The 25,869-nt window shown below is 38.3% G+C and overlaps 1 protein-coding gene across 11 annotated transcripts in view; it reads left to right on the forward strand.

The window, feature by feature from the left end:
- The window catches only part of SYT1 (synaptotagmin 1), a 368,604-nt gene that overhangs the window by 272,485 nt on the left and 70,250 nt on the right, over positions 1–25,869 (forward strand). For 10 of the 11 annotated variants that reach the window (XM_065669324.1, XM_065669334.1, XM_065669329.1 and 7 more), the window contains 3 exons: positions 5,176–5,298; positions 8,595–8,762; positions 12,409–12,576. In XM_065669324.1, coding sequence (XP_065525396.1) covers positions 5,176–5,298; positions 8,595–8,762; positions 12,409–12,576 — 459 coding nt within the window. The remainder of the gene's footprint in view (positions 1–5,175; positions 5,299–8,594; positions 8,763–12,408; positions 12,577–25,869) is intronic. The other variant, XM_065669321.1, reaches the window with a different exon arrangement.

Here is a 25,869-nt window from a genome sequence, read left to right on the forward strand (position 1 = left end):
GGAGAGAAAGCAGATGCTGAATGAATTAAATGTTGCCTTTCCTTCTGAGGGACTGTGATAGAGAATGTGTTACAATCACAGGCTTTTCTGCTTTGTGATACGGAATCAGCCAGGAATTTTTAAAGACTTCTGTTTTCTCCTGGGGTGAAAATTGGCCAGGTCAAGATTACAGCGTTCCTGAATGTGAAAGAAATTGATAAGAGGTGCACCACCATGAGTGGAAATGCAGCCATTCCTAGGTGTGGAGGAAAAATTGCCTCTCTGATAATTCATTGTTGGACATGGCACAGAACATTCTCACTGCAAAATCATATTGTTTTCTTCCATTCAGCTCAGCAGGCATTGCACAAGCCTGAGGACTGGGCATAATTCACATGTTAAAAAATTATCCCCTTCAGAATGTGAACAAAGGAAATGATTGATGGGGCAGGCAGAGATGGAACTCAGGATGGCAGCATGCACCGTGAAGCAAATAAATGTACAGGCTGCAATCAATGTTCCCCTTCCTAACGTCTCTCCATGATAACTGGTAACTTGTTTCCTTTAAAGTGAGGACATAGGCCACCCCATGAGTGGAAGGAACCCTAAAAACACTGTTAGTGAAAGCATTTCTTCGCATATGATAGTGAAAGACAGTTGCAGTCTTAAATAGCTTGTGACATGAGCTATGCATTAATGTTGAGACAGGAGGGTAACTGAGACTGGAATCAAAGTGCAGAATACACCTTCATGGGTCTTTGCATCCTCCTGGTGACTCAGACATGATTGCAGCCTCTGCCTCTCTGTCAGGAAACAAGGAAGGACAATTGTTTTGCCAGCAGCTTTGTTATCTGAGCCTTGTCTCAGTTCACTTTCCTCGAGCTTGTGCACATGTGCAACCAGCAGACCAGCTGTGCTAAATACCTTGCAAACCCTCTCGATTTCTACACATAGTTTTGGAAGGGATTAAATGAAAGTGTACATAAACCTGTTTTAATCCCCAGTTCCAATTTTGTGGTTTGTGGTGGAAAGGAATGGGGTAAACCCAGTGACGAGGTACAGGGCTTTTGGAGAAACAGCTGGAAGCAAGGGATGTTCTTAGTATCTGGAGGCAGCACCACTGTAGGGATGCTTTGGCAGCTAGGGGAATAAGAAGGGGAGGAAGCCCAGGAAATGTAAAAACCCACTGCAAGGTGTAGAATTTGCAGAGCTGCAATTACAAGCAGTTTTGTTTTTTCTTCCCTTTTGTAATGCAAAAGATGCAACATCAAAAAAATATAATAATAAAATGAAGTGTTTTCTTTAACAACCCAGAAGAAAAGATGAGACTGTGAAACCATTCTTCATTATGTTATGGAAGTAAAGAAACAACTGGCAGATTCAACTGTGGATCCCAGATCACTGTAATTTAGCACTGTTTGTTGTAGGAACCACTACAATGCAGATGAGATGTAGGTGAAAGTAAAAAATTATTAACTAAACATGGCACAGAAAAGAAAATCCTGATGCTGTAAGTAGATTTATGTCCCTTGGTTCTAGAACTAATTACAGAACTCATTCAAATATGGATTAAATGAGAGATTGCTCAGAAGTCCATTTTGTCTTCCAGGTCTAAGAAAACATATATCTTGTGTGGCCCTGTTAAGGTCCCTGCCACAAAGTAACTTTTCCCACTTGCTAATTTCATTAGATTTGGATGTATCACCTTGTAATACATGCATTGGATAAGCACTTTTATTTTCATACGTTCCTACACCTGCTCACATATAAGCCTTCATTTTTCAGCTACTTTACGTATGCAGGAGGATATAGGGGTTTCATTGTTGTGTGTTTCTGCGTCTGTTGTGCAGAAATGAAGAAAGCACTTGAGTGAAATTCACAGTCATCCCAAATTAGAAAAAAATGAATCTAGTCTCCAGCACAATGTAATAAGGCATTTCTGTGTTGCGTATTTCACAGAAAAAGCTTTTTAAATGTCATGGAATTAAAAGAAATATTAGGAAAGGCAAGGATTATATTCCTCTGCATTTAAAACCAGGCTTTCTGATTACAGTTGTGTCAGTTGAAGAGGCTTGAGGAAAAAGCTAGCTTATAATTAAAAATATTTTATTGTTTCTAAAACCAGTAAAATATAGCTGCTTATTTTAATTGATTGTAACAATACAACAGTAGGATCCAATACAGTGTGATACAGTGTGCTGTAAATTGAGGGTTGCAATACTATTCCATTAAATATTGATCTTTCAGAGAATCTCAATACAAAATGAAAATCCCTGTGGGGTGTTTCAAGTACTTTGAAGCAGTCCAGTTCTTTTTCCTCTTTGGAATTTAGCAGCTGCATCAAACACAAAACTTCTGTGCTTCCTTTGACTCAGCTTCTTGTACCTTTGGCCTCTAGTTTGAAAGCAAATTCTTTTCTTGGCAGTGTAAACTGTTATGTACAGACTGCTGTAGACATAATAATTTGTCATTTCTTCCCTCCCCCAGTGCCATGACCTTGGCCAAATCTAAACACCATCATTCTTAATGTTTCTTAGTGCTTCAGTGTTTCTGAGTCATGGCCAAGAAGAATCATAGCTCCTCAGCTGATGTGAGTAACATGCAACGTTTTCCATCTCCCCAGGAGACAACTTTCACCTTCCAACAGGCCTTTCATAACCTGTGAAGAGTTAACCAAGTGCAGGCAATGTTTTCTGCCTGCTTTTGGAAATTCCCTTGCAAGAAGGATGTTAGCTTCCCATCGTATTTTCAATATAAGTAAGAATCTTTACACATTGAGTTAGCTACAGCTCTGGCATCTCCCAGATTGATCAGCTATGCAGAAGAGTATATGATTTTCCTAGCAATGGTTATGTCACAATTGCCTTATTGCAATAGTCACAAATTCTACCATACCGAGGAATTAGCATATAAGGTTCTTTTCGTATTCTGCCTTTTATCCCTGAGGAATGGCTGTAGGATATTTCCTCTCAAACAAAATACAGGTGAAAAGTAGATGAAACAGCAGAAATTCAGCAACTATCACAGAAACAGTGATATACTGGAGCTGTTTGTCACTGTTCTGTCATGGAGTCCTCTATTAAGGCAGTACTGGGATGAATCAGAACAGTGGGTCTTGGAGTTAACATCCCACTCTGAGTTATTGCTTCCTGTTTTCTCCAGGCTCTGATATATGTGGTTGCTTTGGGTGGATTGAGTCACTTTTTTTTTTCATGATCACAAAACCTCTAGCTTATTTTTATTGCCAATGAAAGCAATGTTTGGCTAATCACATCACCCCATATACTGAAGGGCCCACATGTGATTCTTCAGGGGCCGTGCTTCTTGCCATGGAGCCTGTCAGTTTTGAAGTGTCACCTTTGTTGTTGTGCTAACAAAAAAGTTGTGCTGCAGCCAGGGAACTCACTAGCAACTCAGCAGTTTAAATGTCTTAAAATAATTTTCATTTCAGGCAGCTCAGCCATTTGAAATAGAAATGGTTTAGTTCACAAAGTATTACTCTTCCAATACCACGGGTGATTCTTATTCACTGCTGACTTTTTCCACCAATCTCATCCAGGTACACCGTAATTTATGTCCGTAGTAAAGAGTCCATCATTCACTAACATTCAGATATTTAACTCAAACCCAACTCTTCAGCTTGCATAAATCAATGTTGTTACATTGATTTCAGTTGAGCTATGCCAGCTGAATTTCTAGCTTATTTTTGAAAGTAGAGAAATAATTGCTTAATACTGTACAGTTTTACATCTGACCTCCTGAGTTTAGATCTGGATTCTGAAAAATAACATTTTCTACTTCAGAGATCAATCTTTCTTCTTACCACACCCCCACAATTGTTGTGTGACCCCCACTGCGTTCATGGCTGAGTGAGAATGTTAATGCTTTCATGTTCAATGTTTCACCAGCCACCATCAATTGTGGATATAGTGACTTCCCAACCTCACTCTGTCTTCAGATAAAGAGCTCCCGCTGCATCCTGTTTATAAATGCTGTAGGTTCCTTCAGACCACCTCACATTGTGAAAAAAGAGCACAACAAATCTTACTCTTGCACTTAAAAGTTCTGTGCAAGCAGAAGTTCCATATAGAAGGAACTTTCGTCCAAACAGAGCTTTTATAGATAATAAGCATACTCTTTGCTCTAACATGCAAATAACAATTCGGATGAATGCTCAATATTGATTGCTTGATTTCACACTCTCAACTTTATTTTTACATTTTCCACAATTTTTCACTATCTGTCTCATCATTTTTGCACATTTTTCAGTTCATACTTAGGTAAAAATCTGCTGGAGTATGATCTACATAGTTCTTCTTGATACAGTTTAATAATTGTATGAATTCCTTTTTTCACGGTGCAAATACTTCTGCTTTCTGGTACAGTAAAAAATGATTACATCATTTAGTATTTTAATTATGTATAAAATCTAAGGTAACTGCTGTGTCCTTTAAAAACAGCAGGGGTTATGCAATAGAAAAAGCTGTGAGCAGTTCTGTATTTCTTTATTTTTGTGTTTCCTCCTAAGCAAACTAAAATCAACTTGCAATCAATTTGGTTCAGCCAAGCTTTATAGTGAGAATGAATAAAAAGGAAATTGGTCTCGGGAGGGAGAGAAATGGAGAAACATGCATTTGCTAATGGCATGGTGAAAACTTTGCTTCCATATTCATTCTAAATAAACATGAAAAATGTTTGGCATATGATTGTAGGAAGAACTCATCCACAGCACATGCTCTTAATCATAGTAATCCTACAGAAATGTATTGCCAATTGCAAACAATTCACAGCATGCACAACCAGGTTTGACATTGCCAAGATATTATTAAGTTGAATGAATGTATGACTTTGCTTATTTAATAGCATGTTTGCCTCCTTGTGCCTCTTTAAGAGCCAGTGTGAGCCCAGAAGAATTTTTTCATACTGAGCTGGTATTTTGTTTCTACTTTCAGGTTTTATAACAGTGGTTGCTTGTAATAGTTGAAGAAGCTTTCGTCCTACTTCCATTGCTTGCTTGCTGATTTACAGTATCTTCCTGAGCAACCTAAATAGTATACAAATATATGTAAATTGCATATTTGGACTTCTGCTGTCATGCTTGCTTTTAATGGCTTTTACATAGATTTGAGGACAGTGTCTATTCTAAACTGGTCCTGAAGAGTTTACCTTATTTATGAATATATTTCTTGTTTCTAGGCTCTTAAGGATGATGATGCTGAGACTGGGCTGACTGATGGAGAAGAGAAAGAAGAACCCAAAGAAGTGGAGAAGTTAGGGAAAATCCAATATTCTTTGGATTATGACTTCCAGAACAATCAGGTTTGAAACAACCAACCTGTAACTGTTTATTTCTGGGTGTGCAAAGAGTGAATGAAGTAATACATTTAACATGGTAGATATTTCTGAAATCCTTACTGCTTGTGCAGAGTAAAAGGAGAAAGCATGACTGAAGGTTCATGACAGAAGTACTAGTAAATTGGAATCCAATGTACTTGGAGTTTATATTGCATCTTTAATCAAAATTGAAGACAGTTTTATCTAATAGTTATTAATAACTTTTTATATTGAGACATCACCAATCAATGTCAAACCACATTATATTATGGAGTCTGCATGCAGACAGTAAAAGATAGCTTCAGTCTTCCGGTATTTAAAATGTAAGCAAACAAAAGACAGGAGGTAGAAGAAAGGGACATAGAAGTAAGTTAATTCATCATGGGTCTTTTAGCAAATTGGTAAGATTGCCAGGAGTAGCTTTCTGTCCCTTCAAGTGTGCGCTTTGCCTTATTAGCTGCATCAGGTTGTGTTGCTCTCTGTTAGAGTATATCTACTAGCCAGGAAAACTTTAGTTTGGAACAGAAAAAAAAAAAAAGGGTAAATCTGGACAAGAGGAATCGCTCCAGGCATAGACTGATACTCCTTCAGTACCCTACTCTGAAACTGGTAAGACCAAACTTTCACATACTGAGCCAAGTTTTCAGTAAAAATAGGCACCATAGTATGATATAGACCTAGAATCAACCTACTTAGCAGGTCTGACCACATCCTAAACTAGCTCATATTTAATTGCCCTCCCTGGCCTTCTGCTGTGGTTGGGATCATTTTGTCAATTATATCAATTCACAGCCTAACGTTAAAACTGGCTTAACTTTGGACTTCTTCACTTTTACTGCATGTCTTTCAGTGAACTTGGGAATACATAGCCTTCATTTCATTTTTTGACAGCTTAAATCAAAACTACATCATTCTTCTCTATTTATGGAAAGAAATGGCTACTGAACTTAAATCCCTGTTTATTCCTATTCTTCATCTGAACTGACTTTTACATGTACTTGTGGTTTATTTCCACAGTCAATTTCTTTGGTTTTGCTGTTTACAGAATGCAGTACACTTACTTGTTGCAAGACAAAGAAAATAAGAGAAATAAAGAAAATTTTCTCTGTCAGCAGCAGGGTATTCACACACAGCTATGACCTGGCTTAATACATAGTATTTTCCTGTCTTTTCAACTATCTTCTAACTACCAGTGCTTATTTGCAATGCAAGAGCCAAAAATCATTCTGAAGCCTTTAAAGAACCTGTGGCTAAAGGAGCTTTTCTTCAACTGCCAGAAGACTGGCCATGTGCTGAGTCACACTCGTCCCCCTTGAAATCAGTATGAAATCAGTTTGAAGTGTTAGACCCTTCAGAAGCAGAAAGTCTAAAGAGGGGGAAAGGAAAAGCTGCAAATGTGTTCTGACAGATGGATTTCAGTTTTGTTAGAATATGAAAACAGACTTTGTGTGAATTTTATTGGAGGAAATGTTGATTCGTGAATTATATTTTACAAAGGAAAATAGGATGTAAGAGCAACAAATCAGTAAAAGTGTGTAGTATTTAATTAAGGTAATAAATTGAGTCATGGATGCCTATTTTATTTTGCTGCTTAAAACTATGTTGCAGCTTGGAATTTGTCAGGGGATAGATGGTATAAAAGAGTAAAAGAGGAGATTCAGTTGGGTTAGTATAGTGCAGTGGCATAAAACTACAGACCTAAAATCTGGCTAATATATTACACAAGGTTGAGAATGGAGACAAGATGACCAATGTACTCTCCAGGCTATGATGCTTCAGTTTTAGAGAAAGAAATTTTTGAAAGCAATTCAATTGCTTTTCCATTCTTCTAAGTAGAAGTCATAGACTTGTTTTTCACTCTTAGATGTGAAAGACTGGATGTAGATGCTGAACCTGTCCACGTATTTATGAACTGTTATGCATCTATGAGAAGAGTGAGATAGAAGTGTGTCTTACAGCTAAAGGAAAATGTTTCATGTATCTTAAGAGTCCTAATTTTATATAGCATATATATTATAGCATATATATATTATAGCATATATATATTATAACATATACATATAGCATATATTTTATATAGTATATAGAAAATTATAGCTTAGTTTTAATTGAAAGAGTCCTTAGGAGCTTAAGAGGGAAAATTTCCCAGGAATTTTCCACTGGAAAATATGCAAGCCATACTGTCAATTTTAAACTGGTAAAGTAAGTCCAACTTTGAGAAATCTCTCAGAAGCTTCTTTTCTAGATTGACTATGTTGTTCTATATTCCAGTTGTTAGAACTTCTGTTTTCAATTTTGAACCATTCATTATGAGAGAAACAAATATATTGTGACTGAAGCACTGATTTTTAAGAAATATTCTCAGATTTCATCCCAGCTTCTTAATATCTTGCCTCCACATTGACCTTGAAGAGTCATTTAAATGTTTACCTTAGTTCTGACGTGAAGCTAGATTAAAAATATTTCTTTGTCTCAACTCCCTTGTGCTGATATGGCCTAATACAAGCTGGTATGTCTACATAAGATAACATAACCCTTTGTTTATAGCACTTAAAAAATTGCCAAAGTATTTACAAATTTCAAACGTGCTTCAGTCTGACTTTTAAAAGTACAGAAGAGATTTAAGAAACTGATTTTTCTGTGTTGCAATGAGATTATGAATTATTATTAGGGTTTAGTTACCAAAGGTTAGTTTTTATGTGGTATTTTTCGAAAATGTCCTTACTTTACTATCTAAACCCATTTGTATACATAGCAAGAGAAGTTAAATACAAGGAAAACTGCAAAATTCGTTTCTTTTCAGCAGAGCTCTGCTTGAGAATTTGCATTTGATATATCACCTTTTTGTGTTTGGTTAGGAGGAAGGTTACATGCTGGGGATTTAGAATACAAATTTTGTAGTCAAAATTAGACATTCTTGATTGTTTAATAATGTGATTTCTATTCATGGTGCCCAGCATAGAAATATAATGCACAAGAGGAGAGAGCAATTGAAAGTTATTTGATTGCAGTCTTTAAAAAGATGAAGTCTGTATTTAGCTGTAATCAGCTGCCCTTTGAAAACCTGTTTTCTGCTTAAAAACAGCCTTTGTAGAGTCTGCATCTGCCATAATTGGTTTTCCAAAGTCTATAGTGTTGCTTCATTTGCCTTCCTTGAAGGGGGGGAATAGTTTTTCGTAGACCAGAAATAGGGTCTCCATGTTTATTTCTCTGTTACAGTTTGGGGTTTTTTTATAAATATCTATTTGAAATTTCATTCTGCTGTTTTTCTCTCTTTTCAGCTTCTGGTTGGAATTATTCAAGCAGCTGAGCTGCCTGCATTAGATATGGGTGGTACATCTGATCCGTATGTGAAAGTTTTCCTGCTGCCTGACAAGAAGAAGAAATATGAGACAAAAGTCCACAGAAAGACCCTTAACCCTGTTTTCAATGAGCAATTTACATTCAAGGTATTTTTTGATAATTATTGAAACTTTTTTATTTAACGACTATCTCATGTTTGGCCACTGTGTTAGACATACTAGTTAATTGGTAGCTGGGCATAGTGGTTTTTCATGTTGTAGAAACCTCTGATACTCAATCTTCTTATGATGGAATGGTATAACATAGGGTCAGACCTCAGTAGGTGTAAAAGGCACAGTTTGATTTTAGGCACTTTGGTTAACTGATGTATGACAATCTGATCCGTATTTATTGGCTGGATAAAACTTACGAGAAAGTCAGAAAACAGTGACAACTTGACAAATGTCAGGTAAATTTCACTAGACCAGCGTTTTCTTTAAATATCTTTGTAGTCTGATTTATGAATTTCAGTATACCATTTCTTTTCCCCTCAAAAAGGTAAACAGATTAAGGACAATATGGCAGATTAATCTTGCTGGACTTTGTCATAGCAATTATTTGCTATGTTACTTTACATATGAAAAGAAATCATGTCTCAGGTTTAATGACATATGAGTTAAAAAAAAAATGTAGCTAAGCCTTAAGTTGAAATATTGAAGTCATTCCAATAATATCTATCAACAGTGTTTTTCTAAAACAGTTAGGAGCTGTACCTAAACGTCAGTTAAATACAATAAAGGAATAGTATAAAGTATGTTTCATAGGGCTTCTCCTAATATACATTCCTCTGCTGTTACTTCAGGCCTTTCTCTGTGTGCCCAATCTTGTAATGACAGCTACAGATTGAAAACAGGAACAGTGAAAGACTCAGGCTATGTAATCATTCAATGCGAAAGATATCTCTGGAGGCCAGAACCACTACTGCATATAGAAGCTTATTTTTTCCCTTGAAGATGTTCATAAAAGTAATCTTTTGTGGGGAGTTATTTTTTCCTTGAGCTTCCCTAAGAGAGTATTTAAAAGAAAACAGAGTTCTAAATTACAGATTCCCATGAAGCTCACAAAAGAAAAAAGAACCAAAGGTACAAATTACAAATCCAGTCTTCCATTCCTGGGCTGTAATGTCCACTGGTTTAAGTCACATATTTAATATTCAAATTTTATACTCCAGAAGAAAGTTTGCTTTCAGCACAGTACCTGACAGTGTTTAGGTTCATCCCAGTATGGAACTGATCGTCCCCTTGATACTATGGTCTGTACTCAAGAGAAAACCCATGGGGCATGCTAAATACTATCATTATTCTGGGGACTACAGCGAAAAAGAAAAGTGACCATTTAACTAATGCTGCAACTGTAATAAATAATTTCAGTGGGAAATATTGACAATGTAGTTGGGCAGGGCCTTACTTCTGTGACCCAGTTCAGGTAGTGCACAACTTCTGTTGGCATCCTTACCATCTCTTCCTTTGGCAGAGCTGCCCGCCAGGCAGCCCAGGCCTGTTTTGTTACCTTCTCCAAGGGCACAGCTGTGAGCTGCCAGCCTTCCTCCTAAAGAAAGGCTAATGGGAGTGAGTGTGTTACGTTTCTTATGTACTGCAGAAACATAACACAGCCCCGGACCTCAATCCTTCTTTTCTTTGGGTGGTTCCCTGTGTTAGTCCCCTTTTCAGTTCTGTTTCCCAGATATCCGTGGTGCTGTTCCAGGGTGCACGTGTTAACCAGGCTCCAGCTGTCTGAATTGTATACCTGCACCACACTGCCAGAAGGGAACCGAGGAATCCTAGATGGCCAGCACCAGTCTGCAGAGGGATGTTTTCCTTCTCAGCCCAAAAGCAGAAAGAGGGTTCATGTCTAAAGGGGGCCTACAAGAAATCTGAAGAGGGGCTTTCTACAAGGGCCTTGTAGTGCCAGGCCAAGGGGGAATGGCTGTAAACTGAAAGAGGGTAGGTTTAGATTAGACATTAGGAAGACGTTTTCCCCTGTGACAGTGAGATGCTGGAAGAGGTTGCCCCAAGAATCTGTGGCTGCCTCATCCCTGGAAGTGTTCAAGGCCAGGTTGGATGGGACTTGGAGCAACCTGGTCTAGTGGAAGGTGTCCCTGTCCGTGGCAGGGAGGTTGGAACTGGATGATCTTAAAGGTTTCTTCCAACCCAAAGCATGCTATGATTCTGACATGTCCATGCCAGAAAAACACTCATCTACCATGGTTTTACCTGAATTATGTCAAGAGGCTGGGTATCCCTGAGCAGAGCAGAAAGCAGGGAGAGGGAGCAATCCTTCACAAGAGCTGAGGACATCCTTAGTAGTCCTGAACAAACCTGGAGACTGAGGCTACTTTAGAGGTAATGAAGGGAGGAAGCATTTAAAAAGGAAGGTAGTTAAAATAAGCTTTAGTGAGGTCAAGTTACAAAAAAACAAAACAAAACCCACAACTAAATAATGATAGATGTAGTCTTTCCATGCATTCCAAATGACCAGGATCCATTAAGTGGCATTATAAACTGATGTAGAAGGAAACTTTAGAACATTTTTCTTCTCCTGTTTTTGAGTCTGGTAAAAACAAAAGTGAAATTATTTAGTATTTTGCCTTCCACATATATTTGCCTTCTATAGCTTTTTACAAGTTACACAGAATTTGCAGAATCAAAATAGATTTTGCTAGAGTATTTATTACAATACATAACCCTGTGCCCCCCAAAACTAATTTATTCAGTAATGGAAGCTGGAGCTAGCTCTCAATTTGAAAAGATTCTTTTAAACATTATATAGCATGTTAGGAAAGAAAGAAAAGTCCTTGTGTTATTAGTAAGTATTTTAAAAAGCAAGTTGAAGGCAGACAGGAGCAGAAGACAACAGTCCTTGGGTTTAAACAGATTGGAACATATGGAAATTAACAAGGCCAACGATAATGCCACACTTTCATTTCTGGTTTTATATAGACAGTTAATAACAAAATGTTTACTGAAGCCCATGGAAACCATTTATATTTGCTGAATATATGCAAATTGACCAAGTGTTCAATGTAAGTCCAAACAGTCCCTAAATCAGACCTCTCCGGACAGCCACTCAAGTGTAGCTTACCTGAGCTGCTCATCTTCATCTGAATATTAAAATTGTGACTCATAAGCATCCTAACTCACAGCATCTGTCTGAAACATCAAAACAGCTGGAGAGTTAGTCAGAACTTGGCCTTCTGCCACCACAGTTTCTAGCTGTGCACTGTGAATTGGGAAGCACTTTAGTGTCTACGGTGTGAAAGGTATAATAATGAAAAATATGCCCTGGTCAGTAATAGGCAGTGGTACTGTAAGAGGACTATTTAGTGTCTAATTACTCTGTGTCAGATACAGTAAGCCAGTTCTGGTTTTTTCATCAGTCTGGGAGCTATCCATTTCTGAGTGATGACAGTTGATCTATTGAGGAAAAGACACCATTGTGTGAAAAGTTCATGTGTCTTCACTGCAAATAATTGGGCTTTCTGTTTGAGTTTCATCACCCACAAAACGATTTGAAGTAGAATGAGAAAAACGCAGGGAGTGATAAGTGAGCTGCCACATTGTTCTATTGAGTGCCAGAGCCTGGCCTCAAAAAATACTGCATCTGGTGACTCTGAAACAAATACAGCTCATAATTTTCTCTGCAGCTCAATTTACCTGAGATGACAGCTGATAAACCAAAAAAATAGATTTGCATTGTAGTGGGCTGATCTTTATTGTCTCAGATAGAGAGTTTGTCATTTTCTTGTCTTTGCAGGTGCCATACTCCGAGCTGGGTGGAAAAACTTTAGTGATGGCAGTTTATGACTTTGATCGTTTCTCCAAACATGATATCATTGGGGAGTATAAGGTTGCGATGAACACAGTGGACTTCGGTCATGTCACTGAGGAATGGAGGGACTTGCAAAGTGCAGAGAAGGAAGAGGTAAGAAAAATCAACCTTTTTTCTTTTCCCCGAGAATACTTTCATCCTCAGCCAGAGAAACAGTCAAACTAGCAACATTTTTTTTGCCAAGACAGCTCCCATCTGTTATCAGCATTTCTCAGACTTACTTCACCTGATAAATTTTTGATAAACATCTTTTCCAATACTCACTGAATGGTGCATTCTCCTTTCCTAATCCCTTTTTCAATCTTTCTGATACTTTATGCAACATATTAAGAAAGTTTTGTGAATTTCACTTTTTCTTGAATTGATGCAGTTTGGGTACATAGAATTTACATTTGAATTGTAAGAAAGAGCTTTGTGTATTTAGGCTTCTTTGTGGCCCTAATCATTCTCAATGTTTATATCTCAAGGCATCTTATTGTGCATGAAGTTAATGGTAGGTATTCACTGAAATACCTTACAGTTCTATTGAGCTGCTATGCAATAATATCCATTGATTAGAATTATGCATTTGACAAAGACCTTGGAATGGCATCTCACTCAAATATTAATCATCTTTTCTATTTTCCTCTCTGTGCCAATGTCCTGTGAGTTCATTATTTAGTAGGTATGGTGCTACATTTACATTGCATCCTGTGAAGTTGTTCATACTGACACATCACCTTTTTGCTTGTTGTAAGAGCATTTTGTACTCAGTTTTACATTATTTTTCCTTTTGATTGCTAGATAATATCTGCCCACTCATAATAAAGTGCACAGCATGCTTCAGTTCTCTGGTGGGAGAAGAAGAAATCTGAGTCTGAGCTTCTCGTTGTGTAATTTAGCTAATAAGCTGCTTTGGATTCAAACCTTAGTTTCTATAATTAAAGGGACAGTTGCTGGATTAAGTCTTTCCTTAATACAAGTGACAAAACCCTGAATACTGGATATAGGTTACAAGTTGTGAAAAACTCATCAGCTGCTGAGCCATGCAGCCTTCTCAGGCTTTCAAAAATGGTAGACTTTGGCTTGGCTTTTTCTGTGATTTCAAAGATTGTCTTTTCAGATGTTTTTCTTTGCTGCTTATTGATCTGAAAGCCACTGCTATGTTGGGACTATTATGCATGCAATTGTTTCATAGTGACAGCATTTGCAGGGCACTCTTGCTGCATATGCAATGTTACCCATGCTGTATGGGGCACTTTCCTTCCACTCTTATAGCTAAGGATGAAAACAAAAAAAAAGATAAAAAGTTTGCAGTTCAAGGGCCCTGTTCCCTTAAGGCCTCAGCATACCGAAAGGCTGGAAATGTGAAACTGCAGTGTATTAATCTTTGCAAACTTTATTAAGTATGAAATTGAACTTTTATTGCACTATTGTGTGTGATCCTAAAGTGTTTCATATTCTTCTGTTTCAAAACACGTAAAATAAGCGAAATACTACACAAAGAGAAATTGAAAATTTACCTTTTTGGTCTAACTTTAAGCTTCTAGCATATAAGCAATGATATACCCATATGCAACTGACTGAGAACATGGTATAAATCAGTGTAGGGTTTCATCTGTCCTATGAAATAGAACATATGCCTGTTGAGTTTTCTAGGTCACATCCACAGTAGGACCTGACTCAGTCGCTTGATTGCGTCATAAGGTTCATATCCTGCTAGTAGAAAACAGTGATAACATTGCTTGAAATAGATAATGAACAGTGTGAGCTACTTCCAGAAATGCATTCTGACTTGGAAGTAAGTCTATATTAGAACAGAACGGGGTAATAAACATAAATTATTCTTAAAGTATTTGGATCTTAGAACAGTATTACAGGTGCTTTGAATAGTTTGCAGTAGAGATGAAATCTGGGTTGTACAAAATTTGTTTTTTCAGAGCCCAAGTGAACTGACAGATGTATATTTTTATATCTATTTGTCATTTGTCAATTCTAATATATTTGCATGAGAGTCATGTCAGCTAGAAGAAAGTAGCTTTTCTTAGTTCCCATTTGAGCCTCTGCCTTCACTTTTCTCCAAATTTCAGGTACTTTATATGCAGAAAAAACACTATCATATTTGTAGGATTTTTATAGAGCCTTTTTGAAGTTACCTATGTGTGGCTTTTTTATTTTTTTTTTTATTATTATATGTTATATAATAAGCTAGGCAATATCATCCTGTGAATACATCATGGAAAACTGTGCTTACATGAACTCTCTAGATATTTTTTTCATAATACAGGAGGTCTCCTGTTTCAGTTTTGCATCTCTATGCTCATAAGCATGCAAGGTAACCAATAAATATGAGAATATATCATAATTCAGGTTAATTGGACTCTTTGTTAATCTTATTTTTCTATATACTAGTTGTAGCTTTTCTACAACAGCTCCTGAGCTCACTGTACAAATAAAAAGTGACCCCACAGAAACCAGTTACTCCAGATTTAGGTAGGCTAAGTATTTCTAATCGAAAAGGCCTATCACTTATTTTTGCTCTGTTATGGAACCTCTACTTCCATCATATATATGGTGAGCCTAATTCAGAGAATTGCTTAGCCCACTTTAGAAAATAAATCTCTATCAAGAACCAAGAGTCTGTCAGTAGTCTGGGAGCTGTTTCACACAAAATGTCATTAATTTTTCCATATTTGACTGCTTCCAGCTACCTCACCATCTTTGGTGTTCCAGCCCCTGCTCTGCAACATAGATGCCAAACAAATTCTAGTGCATAGAGTAGGGGACAGGGAGGGATGAGAAAGGTCCTATGTCCATAAACCTGTTGTCAGCTGACTTTGCAGAATTCACAGCAGATGCAGCTGCAACCACGAAGTACCCTGGCTTCAGAATTAGCAAATACAGTACCGTATGTACAGAGGCTAACACGATTTACCTATGCCAAGCGTGTAGCAACAAACACATGCCTGTCTCTTGGTAACGGTCACAAATACGGTATGGTGTTCTGGCTTACTGTTTGTAAGAAAACATGGTTAAAAAATAACAAACTAAAACCTAAGCAACTGGTTTTCCTCCAAAAATGTATGACAAACATAATTCCATTGCTACAAAAGTAGCTTTTGTAGACTATTCTGCATGTTACAATTGCATAATGAATTTATGATTGAAGAGGTCGTCTGTATGTGGTCTACAATATTTGAAGAATAACATGGTTTATTTCCTTCAGCACTTAGGTAAGTTTGTCAGTTCTTAACAGCCTAGTGCTAACTAAAATTCTAAATATGTTTCTAATTAAGTGTCATATGCCAAACTATCCTTTATATTTTCATTATGACCCCTAAACAAGATGTATACCAAAGCGCATCAGTGGCAGTTGTCACCAGTCTCTTTGAAAGAACCATCTAGGTGGCAACAGTCAAACTGAGTATAAAAATGCTATTTTTTTTTTCACTTCGTGTTGAATTCAGTTGATGCACATCACGGAATATACAATTTAATTAACACTGCAATCATAGAGGGCAAAATCATTTTATGTGCAGTTACTTTTCTTCCTGCTCATAAAGTTCCATTGTACTTTCCATCCTTTTTTCTAAACGGGCTTGACATTAGTGGCAGAGTATGAAGGTTTAACGAAATATTTGAAGCTCTACCTCTAAGAGCCCAGCCATTTGGATGGCATCTCTCTGACACTACATTCTCTTCTCGGAAAGGTCTTATTAATATATTTATGCTGGTGAAACACTTTGAAGGTACCAGGCTTTATGTAAGCATTTGTTATGTCTCTGAGAAGGCTTTCAGAATGTGTAAGTCTATACAATGACTGCTAAATGTTGGGGTGACCAGTAATTTGAATCCTTTTTTTTCTGGTGGCTTTTAGCTCTGCTGTCTTTGTGAATATATGGAGGTGATTTATGTAGCAGTCGCTCAGTCTCATATGACTGAGAGCATGGGAGGGAAGAGAGATAGAAACTGAAAGGTTATTCACTCTTACCAAGTCTGACATATAATGGTTTGGGCACAGAGTGTTAGGAAACAGGTGACAGGAGTTTACTCCTCTGTATCATCTACCAGATGTCACTGCCATTAACTTTATCTGAGTAACACTGCATCCAATATCCGTTATCATTCCAGTACAGAAGGCCAGACAGTCCTCTTCTTTGCTCACAGTAGTGTGAATCATATTGAGAGTCATCTTCTGAATACTTCAACTGATTTCCCTCCAGACATTTGGTCATATCGGCACTTAAATTGAAAACCTGTTACAGCAAATATTCCGAGATGTTTTAGGGAGTATAAGGAAAAGCAGAAGCAATTCTTTCTCTTGAAACTGATGGAGGAGCAGAGCCTTATTCCATGAGGAGGAGTATCTCCAACCTGCTAGTATCAACCACCAAAAGTTCTGCAGACCTCTGATGACTGCCAGCACTTAAGAGTCTATGCATTATCTGATCAGGCATCCACTTTGTATAGGTTACGGATGGATGCGTGCTCATTTGACAGTGCATTGTGATGGGTATATTGTGATGGATTCTGAGTTAGAAGTCTGCTGGAAAACACCAGCAAGATGCACAACAGCTTCTCTCCTACATGATGCACAATCCCAAGCAGGAAGGATGGTACATTACTGCTTTGTAAAGGGGTGAGATGCAAGTTGTCTGCACCTGGGGAGTGCACCCATTCTGTGAAGCTTGACGTGCTGTATTATGAGGATTGTTCTTTCCTTCCTCTTCAAAAAATAAAAGTTGAAGGAAGAAGATGGAAATGTGGGCCTGAAATGAATGTATTTAATATCTCACTATGCTTCGTAGAAATGGAGACTGGCAAAGTTAGTAAGCTGTCTAGTTTATTGAATCCTCAGCACTGAAACTTGCAGAGAGTTAAGAAAAAAGGACATTTTTACAAATGCCACTGTCAAATCACAGCAGCAAATCACTGTCATTTTCTCTTACATCAGAGATGGATAGATGATCTAATAAGCCTTTTCCATCTCTAATAATACTTAGTTCCTATATTCTTTGCAGATAGCACAGGTAGTGCTTTGCAAACGAATGTATCATTATCCCTATGGAGATGCTGTCAGTGTCTGACAACTTTTAAAAAGTGAGGTCTCCTTTATTTAGCTGTTTATTATGTTGGATCAGTATGTGTCCTGCAGGGTGATCAAGTTTTCTCAAGTTCAGTTCTTACACCCAATTAAAACTTGAAAGTGGTAAATCTAAGGAGACGTTAATTTTCAGGTTTGGTGGCAGAGTTCCACACAGTAAATGCTCAATGTTGAACTCATGTTCAATTTTGTAAGAGCAGCATCTATCCTGCAAAGCAACTGAATTTGATAGTGAGACAGGGAACAACAGAGGAGTTCTTAAGTTTGAGAATAAGCAAGCCTGATTTGAAATTCATCGGCAGTTAATTAGAAGGGTTTTATCTTGAAATTGAACATGTTAAACTGTTGTAATTTTAAATATAAAACCATCTGACTCAAGTAGAGCAGTTACGGTACTGTTTCAGGCTATTAGAATTTGGCATTTCTTTTCTCATCTTTCATGCTCAAACTGCTGACATTCCATTATATACCTTTGTTGAGAAGTCTCTTTCTTAACTCCTTCTCTGGAAGAGACTCTTACCTTAGGAGGTCAGAAGCATTCTTGTGTTCTAACAAAAAGAATGTAATTGGCTGACTTGAAATCAAAAGGGAACTTGCCTTCATTCATATCAAACTGACTTTACAGACACTGAATTCAAATGCAGAGGACAGTAGACAAGAATTTGTTCAGTGATAGTGTTAAATTCAATCTCTGCTGGGGCCCTTCTGTTTCTGGACAGTATTCATTCTGAGATCAGAAAAAAAATGTATTGCTTGTTTGTCAAAAACATACTTATTTGTCTTTCAATTATGGAAGGGTGTCTTGAGGTTAAATTGTGCTGACAAAGTAGATTTTATGCTTGGTCCTAAGGATCAAACAATCCATGCATGTTTGTCCATCGTATTTGAAAAATCGTGGCAGTCCGGTGCAGTTCCTGATGACTGGAAAAAGGGAAATATAACCCCCATTTTCAAGAAGGGGAAAATGGAAGACCCAGGGAATTACAGACCAGTCAGTCTCACCTCTGTGCCTGGCAAAACCTTGGAGCACATTCTCCTGGATGGCATGCTAAGGGACATGAAAAACAACAAGGTGCTTGGTGACAGCCAGCATGGCTTCACTAAGGGGGAAATCCTGCCTGACCAATTTGGTGGCCTTCTATGGTGGGGCTACGGAACTGATGGGCAGGGGTAGAGCAGTTGATGTCATCTACCTGGACTTGTGCAAAGCATTTGACACTGTCCCACACGGCATCCTTGTCTCTAAATTGGAGAGACATCAATTTGATAGGTGGACCACTTGGTGGATAAAGAACTGGCTGGATGGCCGCACACAAAGAGTTGTGATCAATGGCTCAATGTCAGGCTGGAGACCAGTAACGAGTGGTGTCTCAGGGATCAGTATTGGAACAGGTCTTGTTCGATATCTTTGTCAATGACATGGACAGTGGGATTGAGTGCGCCCTCAGCAAGTTTGCCGATGACACCAAGCTGTGTGGTTCAGTTGATATGCTGGAGGGAAGGGATGGCATCCAGAGGGAGCTCGACACTCTTGTGAGGTGGGCTGATGCCAACCTTATGAATTTCAACCATGCCAAGAGCAAGGTCCTACACCTGGGTCGGGGCAATCCCAAGCACAACTACAGGCTGGGCAAAGAAGAGATTCAGAGCAGCCCTGTGGAGAAGGACTTGGGGGTGTTGGTTGATGAGAAAATGAACATGAGCTGGATTCAGTGTGTGCTCGCAGCCCGGAAAGCCAACCGTATCCTGGGCTGCATCAAAAGGAGTGTGACCAGCAGGTCGAAGGAAGTGATCCTGCCCCTCTGCTCTGCTCTTGTGAGACCTCACCTGGAGTATTGTGTGCAGTTCTGGTGTCCTCAACATAAAAAAGACATGGAACTGTTGGAACAAGTCCAAAGGAGGGCCATGAGGATGATCAGGGGACTGGAGCACCTCCCGTATGAAGACAGGCTGAGGAAGTTGGGGCTGTTCAGCCTGCAGAAGAGAAGGCTCCGTGGGGACCTAATAGCAGCCTTCCAGTATCTGAAGAGGGCCTATAGGGATGCTGGGGAGGGTCTCTTCGTCAGGGACTGTAGTGATAAGACAAGGAGTAACGGGTTAAAACTTAAACAGGGGAAGTTTAGATTGGCTATAAGGAAGAAGTTCTTTCCTGTTAGGGTGGTGAGGCACTGGAATGCTTGCCTAGGGAGGCTGTGAGTGCTCCATCCCTGGCAGTGTTCAAGGCCAGGTTGGACAGAGCCTTGTGTGGGATGGTTTAGTGTGCGGTGTCCCTGCCCATGGCAGAGGGGTTGGAACTAGATGATCTTAAGGTCCTTTCCAACCCTAACTGTTCTATGATTCTATGATACAAGAAATAATAATAATTATATTAATGTTTATTCTAGACAAGACATACTATAAGTTATATTCTTATAGATCTTGTAGAAATTTATAAGACTGCAGGAATTCCTCACCTCTGCCTTTTACTGTTATTGCATGGGGGGTTATTGCTCAAGTATGGGATATTTTGCAATGCTTAAGAGAGGAGAGAAGCCAGACCAGCCAAGGAGTTCAAAATACTGGATTTGGATGCAAAACGCACAGTGGCGTTTGGAAAGCAGTGTTCTGAATGGTGTTTTTAATTTAAAGGTTTCTGAGAAAGATGCTGAGAGGGATCAAAATCATCTTAGACTTCTTAAGAAGACTTAAGCAGAATTTATATCACTTAGATGCTGGAAGTATTTTCCGTGTAACTGCAAGTGATTCAGTCAGATAGCTGATGTATCAGCCATTTTCATGGGCTGGAGTATATTCCAAGTGGAAGGTGCTAAGGCTACAGTACAAAGAGATGTTTTGGATAGAAGCTAAAGAAAGAATTCCAGGGAATACAGGCATAATCTTGGAGTACTTGCAGTTATAAAGCTCTGTAATATGGAGGGATAGCAAATGCATCTTCAGAATCAGCTGATGAGTGTGCAAGGGCCACAGAACATGCTATATATGGAATTTTCCTGAATTGTTCTCCACACGGACTCTGGCATACTTACTTATTTTTCTGACTACAGGCATCAGTGAATGTGTTATCCAAAGGCAGAAATTGTATTTCTCGCTGGGATTCTAGGCAGAAGTTTTGCAATAGTCTAGGGTAATACCTGTTTCCCTTTCTCCCCTCCCTTTGCAAACCAACAGTGACAAAAATTGTTATCTGATTGCTGTTACAAACCAGGATCAGGAACTAAAGGAAGCTGTAAGATGGCTGTATCAAAATAATCCGTAATAAGTGTCATTAAAAGGACCTTCAGAGCAGAGACCAGCTTTTTAACAGTCAGAAGGAAAGAGCAGCTCTCACAAAGAAGAAAACAGCTTATTCACTAAAAGGTTGAAGCATAGTTTGCCTCTCTGGTCTCCTCACTTTGTTGTACCCACTCCATGTAGAACTAAAGATCTTGGTTTACAGAAGCATCAGAAAAAGATGTATTTTTTTAAAAGGATAAAGATTTAGGAATAGTGGTTGGAGAAAGAAAGGGATTAGCCATTTTCTTCATTTTTTTCCTCTGTCAGCTCTTAAACACCAATTTAGACCATGTCAGGGATTACCATAGTAACCATTTAACCTCTTTTCAGAGCCTGTTGTGTTTCAGTATAGTTCAACAATGAGCTTAACTGGCATTTGAAGCATTTTGTGTTGTACATGTGACAGGAATTAGCTCCAATCACCTTTCTTTTAGAGAAATCACAGTTAGAATTTAGAACATAATAATGTATTTTTAGTTTGGTGGTTTTAGGCTTTTAATTTTTAATGCTAATATTTTAAAAGGTAGAGTACGTGAATTTAGGATGTATTACCAGGTCTTATTTCTAGGCTTAATGGATGACAGACAGCGATAGAGCGTTCCTACAGTTACCTGTTCAAACGTGTCATGGAACTCAGCCTTCCACCAAGGGCCAAAGAAACTCCTTACATTGACTGATGTTTGTTGGTGTGTTACAGGTGATGCAGCTGGATGGTTTCAGTGCAATCAACACTGTACTTCTTTCCTCTTTCTTTTCCATGGTCTTCTGCAGCTTACTCTGTGACTGTTATCATCCTGACTAGAGAAACATGATGATTTAAATTAGATTCTAAAAACCTGCGAAATAGCATAGCCTTTTTCTCTTGTTCGTGTCTAATTCAGTCTGTGCAGGATGCTGTTGTACAAAATAATAACTTGCAGGAGAAAACCCTTTTCACAGAATATCTGTTTCTGGATTTTATGTGTTCTTCTCTTGCAAGTTAATGGAGAGGTGACATTTCCAGTTTTTAAGATCTTGGAGTCTACAGCATACGCACAGTTCTTTTTGAAGGACTAATTGTGGCTAGTATTTCATTTTCACAGATCAGAGCAGATATTAATATTATTGGGATGTTTATAGGTAACTATATCCACCTAAGATTTAAAGAGATTAGCAAGATAGATGCAGATGCTTTTCTGTACTTATCTCAGCATGAACATTTAGAATGCTTGGGCTATACAATTCAGATTTTCTAACCTCTCTGCCATCTAGAATGCCAATACCAAGGAATTTTACTCCCAGAATGGCACCACTGTCTAAAAATTAGACCATTTTTCTCCTCTCTCTCTTTGTCTCTCCAGATTTTCATAGCACTGGCCACACAAAGGGAGAAAATCATAAAATGTTGACTGATCTCTCAGTTTCTTACTCTTTTAGGTTTTGGGGTTTTCTTTTTTTAACTTCTACGATCATTCTATACATCTGAGTCAGTTAATTATTAAGTTACATTTTTTAGCCTCCAGTCTAAAGTTCCTTTTGCTTTTTAGTATTTGTGTTGACCAGAGGTCAGACTTCTGTGAATCACTCCATCTCCTCACTTCTCAGAATGTTCTTACTCTGTGTGTATTTGCATATGTGACATGTAGACCTGAGTATGGAGCAGAAATGCCTGGGCTTTCTGGAATCCAGTTATTTTACCTTTGCTTTTGTATATCTTCTTCAGTAACTGAAAATTAACAGGAATTTCTCTAATGACAAGTCCATCTCAGCCTTCAAAACTGGCAGCAGCTCATCTTCATGTGAGTGCCCCAAGGTCTGCAGCTGACATCCCCTGTCTGTTAATGCCCAGCCCAGAATTAGATAGCAGAAGATTATGCTGAAAGTGTTTTTACTCATTCAGGCATTCACATTAATCAGTCAGGCCAAACATTAATCTTCTGTGATGTTTTAGAGCGAGCAAGTTTTACAGGAAATGTGGGTCATTTGAATTAATTTTGATTACTCTGATTTTTTTCCTCCTACTTATTGTACAGAAAATAGGTACAAGTATTACAGGTCCGTGACACAAAGTAAGAGCGGCAGTTCTTCCACAGCACATCTCTAACCTGTTATTTTTCTTGTCATAGTAGATTTCCATCCCTGCATTTTCTTTTTATATCATTCTTAAACGTTAACTTGTTTTGATAATGCATTAAAGCCTTCCAAAAAACACATCTGTACCTACCTGTACCATCCCAATATATGTGCATGCTTCCCCGTTCTTGGCTTTCTTTACAATGAGGACCAATTTGTCTCATTGCGACTTGATATAGTAAATGATGATGTTTCTCTAGATACAGAATCGTACTTTTCTACATTCACTTTAAATCATTAAATCATATAAAATCTCTTAAATGACATGATTATTTCTTTAGAATGTTTGTCTGTGATACTAAACTGTTGGGCATTTTCTTAGTGGAGAGCAGCATGCTTTTAGTTTTAGCCATCAGCCTAAAGGAAAAATATTCACATTTTGTTTATTGAAATATACAGCTTCTATGATTAAAAAATATATAATCAAAAATTAACATTTTCCAACATGTGATAATTGTAAACAAGACCAGACTGTAGATTTGCTGCGTCAATCGTATGTTCCAGAATGACTTGAGAATATTGGCTTCCTGCTTGGATTTCAGCTGTAGAGTTCTACAATTGGCATAAGTTCCCGTGAGCACAAACACTGGTCACATTATGTAAGAATTTAAGGCTCTAAAACTTTCCTGTTTATAGGTTCCCTCTCATGAAATCTAGCTGTTAATCAGCCTTCAAGCACAATCAGTACATATAAAGCTGTGAATATCTCGTCTATAAACATCGGGACATGCCGCTTAGTCTTTTTAGCCCACCTGTTCATGGATTTCTTAAGTTTGTTGCCAGAAGGCACCACTAAATGAGCTCTTACAACTTACTGAGGATGACAGCTTTTTAAATCTGATCTGTTTTATTTGCATTGAGCTTAGACTAGCTAGCATTAACTTTTTCTTTCTGGGGTAAAAGGTTCCATTTCAAAAACCTTTGTTTTCTTTATAAATACTTCTATTTCCTATCAAAAAATAGAAATATGTCGTGATATTTTCTATTTCTTTATATATCCTATCAAATTGGGTGTTTTTCTAACTGAGGTGAGGTAGTCTGCCCTAAATCTGAAGGACTCCTATGTCTTTAGGGAACATTTTAAAGAACCTCCCATAATCATAGAATCATAGAACAGTTAGGGTTGGAAAGGACCTTAAGATCATCTAGTTCCAACCCCCCTGCCATGGGCAGGGACATCTCACACTAAACCATACCACCCAGGGCTTTATCCAACCTGGCATTGAACACCACTAGGGATGGAGCATTCACAACCTCCCTGGGCAACCGATTCCAGTGCCTCACCACCCTAACAGGAAAGAATTTCCTCCTTATCTCCAATCTAAACTTCCCCTGTTTAAGTTTTAACCCGTTACCCCTTGTCCTGTCACTACAGTCCCTGACGAAGAGTCCCTCCCCAGCATCCCCATAGGCCCCCTTCAGGTACTGGAAGGCTGCTATGAGGTCTCCACACAGCCTTCTCTTCTTCCAGGCTGAACAGCCCCAACTTTCTCAGCCTGTCTTCATACGGGAGGTGCTCCAGTCCCCTGATCATCCTCGTGGCCCTCCTTTGGACTTGTTCCAACATTTCCATGTCCTTTTTATGTTGAGGACATCAGAACTGCACACAATACTCCAATGAAACTCAGTCCAGAGAACAGGCAGCATCCAGGAGACAGCATCCAGTGTTCCCTCTGTTCCAAGTTGGGAGAAAGGTGGCATAAGGAAACCCCCTAACAAGCTTGTAAGTTAGATCTTGCTTGATTTTAGAGAGAGAAGCTAGAAACCCTCTGATTCTCAGCCCATGGCATCTTGTCCTGGCTGCATGGCCATAGACTGCAGACTCTGAAAGCTCAGTTTTCCTCTTGGCATCCTGACTTTCAGTATTATCCTGCATTGGTTTAGTATACATTCACCAAAACCAAGTCTCCTATGACATTTTAATACCATCTAATCAGAATTTTGTGGAAATTCCACTGAAAAATTTTGTGTGAGACCTTAATGACAAAGGATACAAAGAGCAGGCTGCTGGCAATATACGAGCATTCATTACAGGCAGCTTTGTACCTCGCCTAGAAAACTCTTAGAAGGTCTTCAAACCCAAAGAGTTTGCAAGTTACTGAGTTTAAGACATCAGTAGATGGAGAAAACAACACATCCCTTATAACTTCAGCAGTTACTCTATCTCTCTGTTAAAAATGTGTACTTTATTTGTGATTTGAATGTTACTGGATTCTACTCCAAGTCATTGATTCTTGTTATGGCCTTCTTCAGTAGATTCAAGCCAGTTAATACACCATGCTTCCTCTTCTCTACAGTACTTATGCAGCACAATCAAGTCACTTCCGATCCTCTTTTCAGAAAGCTGCAAAAATTAATCTTCTATGTTTTTTACAATCAGGCTTCTTCTCCATTATTTCCAATGATCTTTTTACCTCTTTTGTAGTTTTCAGCATCTTAAAAAAATACATAGACACATGAACTGTGTGCAGTAGACTTTGCATCTTTGCAAGACAGGCAAAGTCACCCGCTAATTCTGCACACTTCTGCTACTGAATGTTTTGTGCAGCATGACAGTAGCAGTTCATGGCATGTAGCTTGTAGCTTATGACTCTAAATCCTCAGCAGGAGACACTGCCTTGTAAAATATATGTCCTGATGAGGAGATACTTGAAATAGTCTTGATACTTGAAATAGTCTTGAATTCTTTGTCTTAGGATATAGAATTTTTGCTTTAAGCTATATGAAAATGTACTCTGTGTGACTGGTTGCAGCAAATGGATTTAGCGCTTTCTCTCTGACCAACCTGTTGCATTATTATTTACCATTATGGTAATTTTTGTATCACCTGCTTACTTTATCAGCACAAATGTCTTCCGGATCTATAAAAACAGAAGCAGACCTTGAACAGAAAAATAAAAATATTTGTCTGTTTCCCT

The sequence above is a fragment of the Lathamus discolor genome, chromosome 1 (genome assembly GCF_037157495.1).
Source record: "Lathamus discolor isolate bLatDis1 chromosome 1, bLatDis1.hap1, whole genome shotgun sequence".
NCBI classification, from domain to species: Eukaryota; Metazoa; Chordata; class Aves; order Psittaciformes; family Psittacidae; genus Lathamus; species Lathamus discolor.